Source organism: Monodelphis domestica, chromosome 4, assembly GCF_027887165.1.
Source record: "Monodelphis domestica isolate mMonDom1 chromosome 4, mMonDom1.pri, whole genome shotgun sequence".
Classification (NCBI taxonomy): domain Eukaryota; kingdom Metazoa; phylum Chordata; class Mammalia; order Didelphimorphia; family Didelphidae; genus Monodelphis; species Monodelphis domestica.
Window position 1 is genome coordinate 387,453,992 of NC_077230.1, and position 17,164 is coordinate 387,471,155.

At 37.4% G+C, this 17,164-nt stretch overlaps 1 protein-coding gene across 16 annotated transcripts in view; it reads left to right on the forward strand.

Annotated features, from left to right (window-relative positions):
* Nucleotides 1–17,164, forward strand: part of EIF4G3 (eukaryotic translation initiation factor 4 gamma 3) — a 386,696-nt gene that overhangs the window by 312,025 nt on the left and 57,507 nt on the right. For all 16 annotated transcript variants that reach the window (XM_056795635.1, XM_056795650.1, XM_056795638.1 and 13 more), the window contains 3 exons: nucleotides 2,019–2,107; nucleotides 6,282–6,531; nucleotides 11,678–11,811. In XM_056795635.1, the coding sequence (XP_056651613.1) occupies nucleotides 2,019–2,107; nucleotides 6,282–6,531; nucleotides 11,678–11,811 (473 nt within the window). The remainder of the gene's footprint in view (nucleotides 1–2,018; nucleotides 2,108–6,281; nucleotides 6,532–11,677; nucleotides 11,812–17,164) is intronic.

Here is a 17,164-nt window from a genome sequence, read left to right on the forward strand (position 1 = left end):
TTAGTAAAGTGCAAGGTTTTATAGAACTTTGCTTGACAGCCAGAGAAAGCTGGGATTTATTCATAAAGGCAATAGAAATTCATTGCATAAAGTTTGTGTCTGGCAGTTGTGTGAAGGAATTCAAGAAGGAAGAGAATGAAAGTGGCAAGAAGGGTGAGGATGTTGTTGCGATAGTCGAGGTATTGGTGTCTGGGTCTGATATACTAGTGGGTATAGTGGGAATAATAGAAAAGTGGGCACACAAGAAAGCTATGTAAGAAGTATAAATTCAAAGACTGGTTATGTCGAGAAATTAAGAGCGGTTTCATCCAAAGACCTAGGTAGCATAGAGGGAGAATGATTAACACCAAGGTTTAGAATAAGAAAAAATAGGTTCAAGGGACAATAAGGGAGATTTGAAAACCATCTGATGATTCTACTATAGTGATATAAGAAACATCACCAAATCATCTTTGTAAATAGCAAAAGTTTTAACAGTCATGGGAAGGGATTAGCGTCATCATCTGAGCGCTCTTGCCTTTTAATCAGGACTTCAATGAGTCAGCTTCATATTCCTTGATTTTAGAATATATTTCATGTCCTTATTGGGTATCTCTTTGGTAACCTTACTTTCATTCCCCCAACATCTTCTGTCCATAACATTCTCTCTCAATTGACAATTAAGGTTTCTTTTTAAACTAGACTCACAGTAATTCTTTAGCATTTGTTAATCAAGATGAAATGTTACTCGGTTGTTTAAATGCTGATGCCTTACACATATCATAGGTACCTTGTAAGTTTTTGTCTAATTAGATTCTGACAGTTAAAGTTCACTTTACCCTGGAAGATTGTTGAGTATTAATGAAACATCTAGTAGCAAGCCTGACATTGTCTTATATTTTGTCTCCTCATTATCACCTGTATAATCATGCATAATGTGGTAGCAATAGGAAGGAAATATTTTAATAGCTTTCATGAAATATCAAGCCAAGTGTTCTTTTGGTTGCTAGGCAATTTGGGACACTAACTTCTGAAATAAAACAGATGACACCAAACTAGAAGGAACAGAAGCAAGATCAAGAAAGATCTCAACAATCTAGGTCAATAGACTTAATTCTCATAAGATGCAATTGAATAGGTACGAATGTAGCAATGACTATATTTGCAGGTACAGAATGGAGGAGAAGTAGCTAGACAACTATTGTGTGAGCAGGATATGATGGCATTGGCTTTTAGTGGACTGCAAGTTCCAAGCCTCCACGTTGGTCTATAAAGAAACCTTATTAATAGAGGCTTAGTGTCCAAAGTGGTATTGTCTTCTTGCTCCAATCTACCTTAATCAGACCACATCTGTAGTATTGCCATAAGTTCTGAGTACATTGTAGGAAAGAGGTGAACAAGTCAGAGTAATCCAGCATACTGCAAGAAGTAGAGACTATTCTGTAAAAGAATCAATTTAAAGAACTGGGGCTTTTTTAGCTTAGGGAAGCCCTAAAAGTGTAGTCACTGCCTCCAGCCATCTGAGGGACTGTATATGAAGAAGAATTAGGCAGTTAGTTTTTCTTTGGAAAAATAGAAATGTAACATGGCTAAAGGTTATTGAAAGACAGATTTCAGAATGAGGCCCTCATATTTTAAAGTTGTCTAAAATGGAAATGGGTTGCTTTGGAAGGAAAAAGTTCCCTGTCATGGGAGGTATTTAGGCAAAGACAGTATTAGTTGATAACACATCCTGGTCATTTTGAGAAGGGCTGGTTAGGCCATCTGATACTGTGAAGTTGGATTTCATTTTAATTTCATTCTGAATTTTCCTATGGCTTCCTCTTGGTAGACAGTAAAGGAGAATCTTGACCCTGTTGATTGGTAGCATGGGATATTCAGTGTAATTTTAAAAAGTCCTGCTTGTAATGGATCCCCAACCCTGCCATCCCTTAGCTTTCAGCACTCTCTGGTCCCTCTCCCTACCCCATCCCATAGGACCTGATTCTCCTTGGCATGATTTGGTATTGGCAAGTAATAGGCATAAACTTGTATTGCAGCCCAAACAGCTGTAACAGCACCAAAGATGTGGAAGAAACCAAAAGATCGAACCCGAACCACCGAAGAGACATTAGAGGCAGAATCAGAGGTAAGGGAGCTCCATGGATTTCTGTGATTCCATTTCAGGTCAGCTGAGTCACAAAATCACAATTGGGTCTGTACTTCTGTCCTTGGGTGAAAAGATTTGCTGGTTTCCTCAAGCTTTTAGGCATATGTTACTGTGGGATCCGCCTTACCAGCTTCTTAACAGTTTTGTTTGATTTCATTTTCCCTCTCCTCTCCTCCCTTTCCTTTTGCAGGACTAGGGGTCAATTAACCTGGGTCAGTCAGCTGTGATGGTCTCTGCTAGAAGCCATTCCATTCTTTCTTTGTTACCTTGGCTAGAATGTAGGGATTCATTTCACCTGGCTGTTCTCTTGAGCTTCAGCCAGTTCAGTTTACTCTGTGTTAATTTGATAGATCAATTCATCAAAGCAGCACTTTGAGATTTTTTTTTTCCAAATGTAGACCAATGATGACCCACTCCAGGGAAATTCAAAGAGAGATTTCTTTCTTCGACCTCTTTCAAATTTGTCCCACATTGGCACAGTTCTATTATTAAGCTGTGCCTCCCCCCCCCATTTCCTAGACTAGATTTTGTTGTAAATGCCAACATCGAAATTTCACCCAGTATTCAAATTAGAGTGAAGAGCAGACTTTAATCCCAAGTGCTGGGGTCAGCAGTTTTATAATCACAACATCAAAATGTTCCACATGAAGTCCTGGAGCTGGAAAGTGGACAGCAGTGCAGCCATAGTTGACTCATCGCCCCAGTCTTGGAGTCTTTTCTATTATCTTAAAATAATTGCTTCTGTAACAAACTAGGAGTTACCATTTCAAACTTAGACATTGTCTTCTGATGACTCCCTGTCCGTGTACTATGTACAGCTAGCTCTAAGTCTGGCCGCCTTCAGGCAGGCCCCCTGCTAGGCGGTGTTCCCTTGTCATTGCTCCGACATGATGCTCTGTTGATGTCACAGTTAGGCCCATAGCAACCACTAAAATGTTGCACGCTGTGATTTCATTGTGGTGATCAGGAGTTAAGAACAGGCAGGAAGCTAGAGAGCTGTGGATAGAGCTGCACACGGGTCGCAGCTGAACAGGAAAATGTTGCTCCTACAGAGGATCAAATGCCTACAGCACCTTCCAGAGGCTGGGGAGTCTCACACGTTCCCGGTATGGTGACAGGGGTCCTTCTTGAGTTCTCACCTGCACGCACACTTGGGATTCTTTGTCCTATGAATAGACGAGGCACTGGGCCTCTTCGGGTGCCTAGAGACCCCTTTCTTGAGCCAGACCCTGCCTTTCTACCGCCCTCCCCTCCTGCCCCACCTACTTTACTGGCAAATTGTGAGGTTTTCAGTGTTATGGGCATACTTCTTAAGAGGCTTGATGCCCACCTCCCTTTCTCCAAGGTGAGCAGTATCTAATGACCATGGCGAGAGCTCACAATGCCTCATATCAAAAGCTTCATTCTATTGATGTTTGCCTCTTTCTAGTAGTCCTTAGGAACTCCGTTTCCAGTTCCTTTAGAAACTGTTTTTCTCCAAATCCATCTAAAATAGTGTTGAGGCCCTTCAGTAGGGTAGGGTGTTTGGGAGTTCCTGCCATGTCATCGAATCACTTTCAATATTCCTGTCATTATGGAATCATTCATAATCAGTCTGAAATGATCACTTAGACAGAGAGCTGGAATGATTCATCTCAAACACCTTTTTTAGACTTTTGACAGAGATGCCCCAAAAGACCCAAGTGTAAACATGGGGAATTCTGTCTGTTCATCTGACAAAGTTCTGCCATAAAGTCATCATTGTACATTCAACTTTGATGGCGTTCTATGTAAAAAAAAAATAGCCAGCTGCTAATAATTAAAGACCACCACGCTCTCTAGACAGTGAGGAATGGTGATCCAAGCTATAAATACTATCAGTTGATCTCCATGAAAATAATAATAATAATAATTAAATCAAAATCCCATGGTTACTATCTTAAGTACACAAACCTTCATAGCCGAGTGGAATATCCTCCATTTTGCTGGTTTCGTAGATTTCGTTCAACTGTTATTTGATGGGTGCCACTGAAAATGTTTTCCTGTGTAACCCTCACAACTGTATCCTTGGTTCTAGTCCTGGTCATGGTTCATGGGATTTTGTTTCTTTAGGTTTCTTCATCCACATAGAAATTGAGTATTACTTTCTAGTAATGAGCAGAGAGGATTTTTGTCACAGCCTAACATGGGCTTCATTCTTGCTCCCATATCACTTTTTCTTATTGCTACTTTTTGTATTGCCCAAATTCTGGAATAAGGATGTGTCGTGCACCATTAACTGTGTGGTATGGTTTTCTTGAATTTTAATAAATATATCTTTAAATGCCACTTATATAGAGATTGTTTCTGATCTATACCTACAGCCAAGTTGATAAATGGGAATTTATTTTTTTCAATTGACAAGAACCTGTTTTCTCTTCCTCCTTCCCCACTTAAAACAAAACAAAACAAAATAAACTTCTTGTGATGTTTATGCCTATTCAAGCAAATAAATCCCACTTTGGTCATGTATTGGTAGAGTTTTAAAAGGATTTGTCAAGAAATTAAAAGATGAGATGAATTAGTTTAGAAGCAAAGTAATGTATGGATGATAAAAGGTAGGAGGGGAAGCCATATTCATGTTCAACCAACATTAGTGTTCAGGAAATGACTGATTTCTGCCATGTGTAGTCAATAAAAATAAGTATTGTTTCCAGATGCCTTTGTTTTCTTAGAACATTAAGTCTTGGGGGCAGCTGGGTAGCTCAGTGGATTGAGAGCTAGCCCTAGAGATGGGAGGTCCTAGGTTCAAGTCTGGCCTCAGACACTTCCCAGCTGTGTGACCCTGGGCAAGTCACTTGACCCCCATTGCCTAGCCCTTACCACTCTTCTGCCTTGGAGCCAATACACAGTATTGACTCCAAGATGGAAGGTAAGAGTTTAAAAAAAAAAAGAAAAAGAACATTAAGTCTTCATTACTTTCTATACAACATCCTCTTACTATTCAAAGTATATTCTCTTTTCTCCCAGTTTCCTCATTCCATTTTTAAATGACACCTTCCCACACATACTCATCTGTGTCTGTATAGCAGCATCTTAGAATAAATTGTGTCTCATGGTAAAAGGTTGGCCTGTGAGTGTGCCAGCTCTCATACCTCATTCTTGTACCAGAATAGTTTCTGCCCCTCCACAAGAAACTTTATTACTCCACAAAGCATTTGAGTTGAACAAGAACTTAGTATGTATCTCTGCTTTCATGCTCCTGAATTGACTCTCTTTAGGTCTGGATGTGCCTCCTCTGGAATGGCTTCTTCCTTAAGCTTGGAAGGGCATTGCAGAGAGGGCTTGCCTGCTTCTGCAGCTGCCATGTGAAGCAGATGAGGATTCTAGCCTTTAGAGCTGGATTTGGCTCCTGTGAAGCAGCACTGTGTTCATTCATGTCTCCCACCAAAAAGGACGTTCACAGTGAATTTGACATTAAGATGTTCTGCAGAATGAGCATGACACGTAGCCATTCCCCTTCGATGGCCATTTGAAAGTGAGGCAGTTAGCCAGTAAAGTCAGCCTGTTGTTCTGTTCCTCTAATACAGAAGGCAGAGCAGAAGCTAAACTTCACTGGAAGAGCACATTCCTCCTGCTGGGCTCTGTGGAAGCTGGATAAGGCCAAGCTCTTCCAGAATTCTAAACTCTATCTCCCAAAATAGAATTAAAAAAGATATTCTCCCTCTAGCAAGGCAAAGGAGTAGCCTTTAGATGTTTGTTATTTTTGAACACTTCCCTGAAATCGCCATTTGTCAGCCAAGAGCAAACCATGAGTCGCCCCTAACATTGGCTCATGGAGAGGCTGAGTGCCAACCTTGTTTTAGATCTTCCACTCTTCTCCTCACTGGAGGCCAACACCTTAGAAGGATTAACAGTTCTTTCCATTCTAAGCCTTAGTATATTTGGCCTTCATTAGTCATAATTAAACAATTTTAGTAACATTGGTAATTGTGTTAGCCTGAGGGAATGAAGTGCAGTGTCTTAAATAAACTTGTCATGATACTTGTGTATGCTATACATGGCAGCATCTCATATTGAGGCTCAGGCATTTGGAGAAGTGCGTGCATACATATGTGTGAGAGAATATATTTTTGCAAGCAAACATACATAGCTTTGTTTTAAACTGTAACCTCTATGTTCACTTATACTTCAGCCTAAAGTTGAAGAGGAGCTTTCAGGTGACAAAGTACTTGAATCTGAACAGGATAAAATGAGCCAAGGGTTTCACCCTGAGCGAGACCCCTCTGACCTTAAAAAGGCAAAAGCTTTGGAAGAAAACGGAGAGCAGGAAAGTGAGCCCGTGCGTAATGGCGCTGAGAGTGCTTCTGAGGGTGAAGGAGTCGAAGCAAACTCAGGCTCCCCTGACAGTTCTGGCGACGGGGTGGCCTTCCCTTTGAAGCCAGGTGAGTCTTGCCCTCCCCCACCCCTGCCCTTTTCCTTTCCCCAGCCATGTGTGTGCTGGCTGCCCAGGGTCAGGGTCTCCTTGGTGACTACAGAGGAGTGAGTTTCATTGACCCATCCTCCAAAGGAAAGCATACCACATTTATAGGAAGGGGAGCCAAATATTTCTTTTCTCTGGCACTTAAAAAACAAACAATGATGAAGGCAATAGATGTCTAATTACTGGAATTTCTGACTTCTCTAGAGTTTAGATGACTTTTCTGAATTAAAGTGGTTATTCTCCAGGGTATCCCAAAAATCTTAGTGGAGTTTTAAGATTTAATACCTTTAAGTTGTACTAAGCCTTATGGGACACTGGTCCCTAAGCAAGTAAGTCTAGGGGGAAAAATAAACTCACCAACTCTGATTGGAAGAAAATATAGGTGTGTACTTGATGTATGAAAAAGAGCCAGGTACTCCGTGAAGTCTGAACCAACTCAACACTTTGCTTTCCAAAGCTACATTGCAGAGCCAGAATATAGTTTGTCATGGTAGTAAATAAATACTGACTGAATCACAACAGAGTATGAAGCTATGTGGACTGTGAGCTCTTTCCTTAGAGATATCTTCCTTTGCAGGATAGTACCAGAAAGCACATTTCCTTGCAAATACAATTTAAATACATTTGTAATTTGATTATAAGCTTTTAGGTTACTCTGTTGCTATTTCCATCTCCCAAATTTATGGTACTTAGTATAGACATGTGGGGAAATAATTTTTTTTTTAATCTAAAAGTCTTGTGGGGGTGAGAGCCTTTGCTCATTATACCTAGCCTGGAAAGACAACTGTAGAAAATTGGGTTGGAATTTAGAACACATAAAAACTCAAGAACAAACTGTACTTATCTCTATTTAAAAGCTACAAAGAAATATATTTTATGTGGGGATTTTTGATATTCTGAGATTACTTCTGTTATTTTAACAAACCTATTTTCTTTAGTCCACATAAATGATGGAACAAACTTAGATGTGGTCCCCAAGATGTACAGTATATTTATTCAAGTGCTTCTAAGGGAAAATATTCATTGGCCAACTGCAAAAAATGGTACTACATGTGGGCAAGAGGGTTAGATTTAAGAGTCAAAGGCTCTAGGTTCAAGTTCTAAATCTGCCTCTTATTATACCTATCTGTGGTTTTGGTCAAGGCACTTAACCTTGCTAAAATTCAGTTTTCTTAATTGGGAAACAAAGAGGAAGATGATAATGTGACCCCCAAAGTCCCATCTAGCTCAAAATCGGTGATCCCATGATCTGTTTAAATGGAGACATGGGCATATGTTCAATTTCAATAAACAGAGGAGAATGTATTCTGGGCACATGCCCACGTTGTAACCCTCACCCCCCTGCTTGTTTAGAGAACCTTCAGGGAGCTGAGTAATTTTTGTAAGAGTCTCTAAGTTCAGTTTGAGCTAGATCCCTTAAGCATGTCCAGAAATGGACCAGAACCTCTCTTGTCTAGCCCAGAGATATCTATTGTCTGGTTCTGGTCCATATTCAGACCTCCTGACTCAACAGAAGTATATCCTCTTTTGACCAACTCAGGTGCACAAGAAAATTTGAAAGAACAAGTACCACTAAATAATCTGCTCTGGCTGTCTTCTATTCTTCCATTATCTTTGCTCCATTACATCTGCACTTATGCTTGAATCTCAGTGTCTCCCTTGATGTTGACTTGTTTTGAGAAAAAGATATGGCACTTCTTTATATATGTGATGATTGTACTCATGTTCTGCTAAATTTTGCTTGTACATTTATTATTTTATTTGCAATATAGCTCTGTTAGCTAGGTTAAAAACGGTTTTTGTCTATTAGATTAATTTTCCTAGTAAAGGGCCCTTTTTTACATGAATTACTTTGGAGTAACTGAACTGTATATAAAATTGAAAATTCAATTAATATATCTTCATGAATTATAACTTTTTGTTTTTTTAATTTTATTTTATTTTTCAAATTTTTTTTACGGTTACATGATTCTTGTCTCCCTCTCCTCTTCCAGAGTTGACAAGCAATTCCATTGGGTTATGCATATATTATCACTCAAAACCTATTTTCTTATTATTTGTTTCTGTAATAGAGTAATCTTATAAAACCCAAACCCCAAATCATATACCCAAATAAACAAGTGATAAATTCTATATTTTCTTCTGGATTTCTACTCTTCTCTGGCTAGGGATATCATTCTTTCTCATAAGTCCCTCAGAATTGTCCTGGATCATTGCATTGCTTTTAGTAACAAAGTCAATTACATTTGATCTTCCCACAATGTTCTCCTGGTTCTGCTTCTTTCACTGCATCAGTTCATGGAGGTCTTATAGTTCTTATAGAAGTTCATGGATTCATCATCATTTCCATCACAATAGTATCACCATCATGTACCACAATTTGTATAACATTTTAAATGGGTAAAACTGATGAGTAAATAGGAGCATATGACGTATGTACCATTTTCAGTTGCTTTTTCCTCTGTTAGATGTAGTGTGTTATTGTTGATGAAAATACTGGATTTAGAGTTGGTAGACTTGAGTTGAATTCCTGCTTATGACATGTAATAGCTTTGTCATAGAATGGTCAGGTCACCTCATGTGTAAGATGAGGAAGGTCATACATTTCCTAGCTCCTTTACTGATAAAAGACTCGGCAAATCTTTAAGCACCGTATCAGATGAGAAGTGGTTGTTAGTATTAGAAGAGGGGACATTTTTCTTCTACTGCTTCCTGTTGTTCTGTATTGTGTTATGTTTTGTTTTGTTTTGTTCTGTTTTCTACAGCCAACCAAGTATCCTTTTAACTCTGCTTGTATTTAACTGGAAAATGTTACATGTCCTTTCCACCTGTACTCAACCTTCATAGTAATTTATTTATCTCCCACCATTCTGTTTGCCTGATAAGTTACCTATGTGAACAAATTAATGCATTTTCACTTTTTGGCCTCTCTTAACTATTGTGATGTCTTCATTACTTCTAGTGAACTAGCAGTCCTCAAGCATTTTTAATTTGTCAGATTTTCAAGGCAGAATGCCAGCCATACCTAATCAGCTCATTCCAGTTATTTACTACTTAAAACTAACAAAAAGAAATTCACCTAAAGTAGTGGAGATGGGGAAAACCTAGCATTTATTTTGATAAGGTATCATCTGATTTTTATTAAATACCACAAATTATTCAGGCTCATTCTATAAAGAAGTCCTTCAGTGACTATTCTTCTGCAATGTGTAGAGCTTTGTGTGTCCCACTGCTACCAGGAATATCAACTAATCATAACTGATGGATGGCTGCTTTCCCCCGAAGTGGCAGACACTATATGAAGAATACATACATTCATTTTGAATTCAAGGTCCTAGGTAAACATTGAATATATTCTCAAGTCATTCCCATCAACACTTTTCAGTCTTAGATGGTTTGATTTGCTAGTAAAAATGACCATTTTGCTGTTGTATTAAATACTGACAAGCTTTCTCTGTTCTTACTGATTTATTTCCTCATAACTATTAAGAGAAGAGTTCTCTCTCTCTCTCTCTCTCTCTCTCTCTCTCTCTCTCTCTCTCTCTCTCTCTCTAGCATTTGATACTGAGGGTATGTAGTCTCTCTTATGTAAGCTGTAGCACTTGTTCCATCAGAAAATATGACCTTATAAAGATTCCATCATCCATCTATATATGCATACATATGTAGAGATGATACTTTTAAAGAGATTTAATGTTAGGAAATAAAGGATTCCCTAATTTAATGTGCTCAGCAGTCAAGAAGATTTTCTTTTAGAAAAAAAATTTTTAATATGATATCATCTCATTTCTGATTATCTAGTAGTTTTTTGTTATAACAGAAAGTAAGCAATGAAGAAAAAAAGAGTGTAGCTCAGCAAAGTGTACCAACACAATAGCTGACTGACTGTATAGACAATGTTTCACATCCATGGTCTAACACATCGAATTCAGTTCAGCAAATAGAGTCAGCAGTGGGGGATCTGGGCCTCAGTGCTAAGCCCCTGAGTGCTTAGGGAGGATAAATCAAAGGCTCATTTCTTCCACAAAGTCTGGAATAAGGGGTGATGATATCAAATATGTTCGAAGCTACCATGGGGCTTAAGCTGATGGAGAGGGGAGGAGGGATCTCTGTTCACCTGCCTTCTATCTAGCCACTATAGTGTTAGCTGAAGTCTGTGTTGAGAGAGGAGCTGACTAGCATGGGAAACCTGAAGAGTGGGGTAAAAAAATAGTTGTAGAATGGCTTCTCTGGGAAGTGGGATGGAGAGTCAGAGAAGAGTCAAGGGGTAAAATGTTGGAGGCCAAGGCTCTGAGCCTACAGTGAAGGAACATGGGGAGGCGTGAGTGTGGGGATGAGGGGGGCGGGGGCATAGAGTGCCAGAAAGGACCAGAGGGCTCCAGTCAAGGACACAATGAACTGAGAGCCTCCTCTCTCTCAGAGAGAGAAGGTGAGTGTGGGGGACACTATGAAAGGACTGGAGTTTGGAATGAGGAAGAAGGGTGTTCTTAGTGTGAATAACAGACAGAAGAGGACAATCTCCAACTCCCCTGCTACTTCCAAGTGTTTGGGAGCATGAATATAGCTCCCAAAAAAATAGCTGATGTTGGACTGTTGCAGAGAAAGCCAAGATTTTAAAAGCATCTTCAACCTTCTTTCTTCCCTGAATTTCCAGCTCAAGATGAATTATCACAGACATAATCATATCCCCTCCTTTCAAATTTTCCCATAAAATTATCAATGCCATTCAAACACAGCTTTTGTATTTGATGATAGTTGAAGTTCATATAGTTATGGTGGTTGTTGCATGGCCATTTCCACAGGCTGCCTCTGATTTTCCATTTGTTTTTATAGCAAGCATAATATAATATATGATAATATAATATATTATAATATAACCCTGTATGTAGCCTGTGCTCTTCCTATTGCCTCACCTTGGTGACTCTCATAATTCTCTTAATTGATTTGTGTATTTGATCATAATCTTAGATAAGTAATGTGTCTAGTGTATGTTCTTGATCGTTTTATTTGCATGTAAACCAAAATATCAATATATATTCACATAGCCATGCAAATCTATGTGTATGACCATACTAAATACATGTTGCTGCTAATCTCTCTCTTCCTAGAACCCTGGAAGCCTGCTGATACTGAAGGGAAGAAGCAGTATGACAGGGAGTTCCTTCTTGACTTTCAGTTCATGCCAGCCTGTATACAGAAGCCAGAGGGCCTGCCTCCAATCAGTGATGTGGTTCTTGACAAGGTGAATTAGATTCTAGGCGTTACTAACCTTGTTTGTGACATTGAACCCTTAGGCAGTTTGATAAAGTCTATGGATACCTTCTCAGGATCAGTTGGTTTTTAAATGCATTTTTTTTAATATACATAGGATTATGAAGGAAATCAATTATGTTGAAATACAGTTATCCAAATATTTAAAAAAACAAACCAACAAAATTAAAGTAAGTTCATAGAGTCCAAGTTAAGAACTCCTGACCTAAGGAAAACTCCCAAATATTAACTCTGATGCAAACTTAGTTTTTTAAGAACTTTATTGATGCATTTTTGTTTCTTACACAATAATCATTTTCTGTAGCACCCTCCCTTACAAAAAAGTTTAGCAACTTTTAGCAAATTTATTTAGCAGATTTTCACAACTAAAAGATACACAATATTCTGTACCACAATCTCTCAACAGAGAAGAAAAGCAAAGGCTTCTAGAACTCATCCCTGCACTTGATTGGAATCTTTTTGTCTTTTAGTATTGTCTTTCATCTACCTTATTGACATCAGTATGTATATTTTTCTCTGGGTTCTGCCATAGTCTTATACATTCACATAGACCTTTCCACATGTTCTCTGAACTCATTGCTCTATATTCATGAACATTTTTTTTTTTACATTTTTATACCATAATTTGTTCATTCATTTTCCAGTTGAGGAAAACATTCTTTTGCTTCTAAACTTGGGCTGCTCAGAAGATTTTGGTGTGCATGGAATATTTCTCCTTTATTGACTTCATTGAAATTATTCAATTGAACTGCTATAGATGAAAGAATATATACAGTTTGCTAGATTTTATTACATAAATTACATTCCAGGATAGTTACAAAGCAAGTCTCAATTCCACCAAAAGGACATTTATGTGGATTTTGGATATTGGTTGTTTCTTAAATTGTTAGTTTGCATTTTTTCTTTAAAAATTTTTTGATGTCCAACCTTATTTAGCCAGTTATGTGGATTCAAATTGAATGAAGTTTTTTCCTTTTCCTATTTGAGTAATGAGACTTTAAGCAAAGATGCTGGGTACAGAAATTTGTATCCTGTCATGCAGAACTTTTTTTTTTTAATTAAGCAAAAATTGTTTCTCTACCTTTTTCTTTCACCCATTGGGGGGCAAGGGGTAAAGAAAGCTAAACTCACAACAAATATATGTAGTCAACCAAAGAAAATTCCCTCATTGGCTTGCAAAAATTATGTCTCATTTTGTACCCTGTGTTGCTCACCTTTGGTGGCAGGAGGTAGGCAAGCAGGCTTTTGAGGCAAGCTCTGTGCAGTCTTGCTCAGCCATTCATTGTTCAGAGTTCTTGTCTTTCCAAAGCATTTGTCATTACAATATTGTGGTGATTGTATGAATTGTTTTCCTGGATCTGCTCACTTTACTGTGCATCAGTTCACACAAATACTTGTGGGTTTCTTTGACCACCACCACTTTCATCATTTCTTATAGTACAACGATTCTCAACCTCTCAATTTGTAGCAATGAGAATACATAATGCATATCAGATATTTATATTCCGAATCATAACTGTAGCAAAATTACAGTTTTTAAGTAGCCACTGAAATAATTTTTTGGTTTGGGGTCACTGCAACATGAGGAACTGTATTGCGGGGTCATGGCATTAGAAAGGTTGAGAACCACTGTTATAGTATAGTAATAATCCTTTACTTTCATATACCATATTTGTTCCATCATTCTCCAGTTGAAGGACATCTCCTTAATTTCTGCTGCAGAAACTTTGAAATTTTATACAATTAAAATTCTTTTTTCATGTTTTGTCTATTTATGATTATCCCTAAAATGAAAAGGAAAAGTATAAGTATTTAAAAGAATATACAAGTATTAACAAAATTATGTTTGGGGGAGAATAGTTGGCAGTGTTCCTAACAGGAAAATCATTGTAAAACTGCTTGTCACCCCTAGAAAGCTGTACAATACTAGAAAGCTGTGGTTCTTCATTTTCAAATCAAAGGCTATAGTGAGAAAATCAAGAATATGGATGAAACCCAATTTTCTTCATAACCATATATATGGAAGAAACATTCTTCCATTCTCTTTCAATTTATTCTAATATAGTACCTCTTATACTTAGTGCTTATTGTTATAATATAAGATCCTGTTCTAAAAACCATTTTCCACCAAATTGCTTTCTAGTTTTCCTAGGATATTCTTAATGAATCAGAAGCCCTCCCAATAATTTTTTTTTTTAGAGTTTACAGAACAATTAAGTTCCTGTTTCTTTTTTTCCAGATCTTGTTTATCTAGTCTTCTCCATTTGGGTATTTTTTTCCCCATTTTTTAAACAAGTAACATAGTTTTAATAATTAATGCTTTGTAATCTAGAATGATATCGGATATTGTTTGAGCCCTCTTCATTCCTTTTCTCTTTATTCTTAATCTTTGATTCATCAATAACTCTATGTATTTCTATAAAGCAACCACTAGGTGGTAGAACACAAATTCAATACCTTAATTTTAGATTATGTCTGTTTGGCATTGGTGTGATTTAGTCATAACACCAAATAGCTCTGAAGGTTTTTAGGTCTTTCTTTTTAATATGGAATTTCATGGTTAGATAAACTCCCAGATATTTTATGCATTTTGTGCTTAATTTGAGTAACTTTTTTATAACCTTTTCAATAATAGAGAAAAAAAGGAATCCTCCCAAACTGATACTTAAATCAAAGAGAGATAAAGCAGAGAAAGATCTTTATCAGTATCACTGTTTAACATTGATACAGTAATTCTTTTTTTTTAAACCATAATGTAAAGAAATGTTTCTTATAACTGGTACAAATCCTCACTAAAGAATCATTTTTTTTAAGTTATGCTAATGATAAATTTTCTTTGCTAAAATTTTATTAAGAATTACTGGATTGGGGGCAGTTAGGTGACTCAGTGGATTGAGATCTAGGTCCCATCCCAGAGATGGGAAATCCTGGGTTTCAGAACTGGCCTCAGACACTTCCCAGATGTGTGATTTTGGACAAGTCACTTAACCCCCATTGCCTAGCCCTTACCACTCTTCTGCCTTGGAACCAATACATAGTATTGATTCTAAGATGGAAGGTAAGGGTTTAAAAAAAAAAAAGAGTTAGTCTAGGTATGGAGAATTTTTTTTTTTATTTGAACATCAACAAATATGAACATTTACATATACAAAACAGAAAAAGAGTTTGATATGCAAAACTGCATCTGTTCTCTAAAACTATGTCTATCTATCGATCCATCTATAATTTAATACAGCTCCAAAGCTATCTCTTTTGTCTCCGTTTTTCTCAGAACCTCCTTCTGTTCTATATGTGCCTTTTCAAAAATGCTTCATAGACACTTTCTTTCCTTGTTTTTGGCATTGCTTTCACCAGCCCTCATTTCTAGCTAATTCTTTCCCCTTCCTCCTCACAAAAATAGAAAATCAACCCTTGTTTAAAAAAAAATATCGTAGTCACACAAACAGATCTTTGCATTGGCCACTGTTTTCTTCTTTACACCTCTAAGCCATATTTTCCCTATTGAGAGTTTAGGAAGTATGCTTCATTCTTTGGACTCTAGAGTTGTGGTCAGTAATGACATTGCTTATTGTTATTAAAAGGGCTTTCAGTTATTTTATTTTACAATGTTGTAGTCATTTTATAAATAGTTCTCTTGGTTCTGCTTCCTTCACTCATCAGTTTGTACGAGTCTTCTTAGATTTCTCCCTTTGTCATTTCTCACAACACATTAATTTTCCATTACACTCCTATGCCATGATTTGTTCAACTATGCCCCAATTGATGGCTATCCTTTTGATTTTCCAGTTTGTTGCCCCAACAACAACACAATGTTGCTCAGAATATTCTTGTCTGTATAGGTCCTTTCCTACTTTTTTTGGATCCTTTTGCACCAGAGGGTTAGTAGTGATATGGTTGGGTCAAAGGGTAGGCCCAATTTAGTGAATTTAGGGGTGTAGCTTGAATAACTCCCAAATTACAGTCCCATATTTCCTCCAGCAGCTGTCATTTTCCTTATCAGTATTGCCTTAATGTGCAATTCTCTTATTATTTGCATTTCTCTTTCAGGGACTTTCTTTCACGCTAATTGTTGATAGCTTGGATTTCCTAAGAATTAACTGGTCCTATTCTTTCACCACTTTTCTGTCTATTGTAGAATGGCCTTGATTCTTACATATTTGAATCTCTCCTCTATGTATCTCAGCTATCAGGTCTTTATGAGAGAAAGTTACCTCAAAGATTTTCTCTTTGGTTAATAGTTTTCCTTCTAATTTTAATGAATCACAATTTCTATATGAGATAGTGGCCTTTCAGTCTATTTTAAGGAAGGCATGCTTACAACATCATATGTTCCCTCCTGAGCCAGTATTTCCCATAAAGCTTCATTAAGGCAAACATTAAGGACAGTTTGAAAACCCAGAACAGAGTTGTTGGGAGAGGGAAAGTGGTCCATATATCAAAGAGAGTTCTCACATAGTTTTTCTTGTTGTCCTCCAGCTCTCATAATATTCTGCCTCTGCAAGTAGTCAGCTTATAAAATGATCATGCTAGTTGTGGATGTTGAAAAACCGCCCATATAGAATCTAATTTGTCTATTAGCTAATATAAGGAGGACCGTTCAGATTTATGTCTTTGAAATGTGATCTTCTAAAAATGCTCAACTGAGTCCACATGAATCAGAAATGAACCAATACTAGCAATTAGATTCTAATGGAAAAATTTCAGATTATAAGAAATGGTTTTGCCCCAAAATGGGCTTGCCCCAAATTAAACTCTCTTATAATAAAATCTAACGGGGGGGAAAAGGGGATCTAGAAGTTGTCTATTACCATATAGGATTTTTTTTATATGAAGCAGTCTTTGGATTTCTTAATCAAAATATGTTTATCCTACTATCTGTTCACACTGGGCAAAGTGCTGGGAGATAAAAGAACGAAGAATGAAATAATTCCCTCTTTCAAGAAGTTTGCATTCTTCTGGGGAGACAACAAGGATATATATCAACATAAAGTGAATATTAATGCAAATATATGGAAATTAGTTATATAGAATTCTCTATTTTGTACTTATGTAAAGGACAATTGAATGGTTGTTGATGTTTAATTGAGGCTATATGAACGGTCTGATGGCTAATGTTTAACCTACTCACATCTTTTTGTTCCCACTTAGCACTTTCCCAGTTCCACTTTCAGATTCTCCTGGACTCCTCACTACTTCTCACCCCCTTTTTCCATTCTGTTACCAAGACTTGTCAATTATACTTTTGTGTCGTTTCTCTACTAGTTCTCTGTTTTTCCTAGAGTTCTTTTTGGCATTCAACACCCTTTGTAACCCAGCCCCCTTTT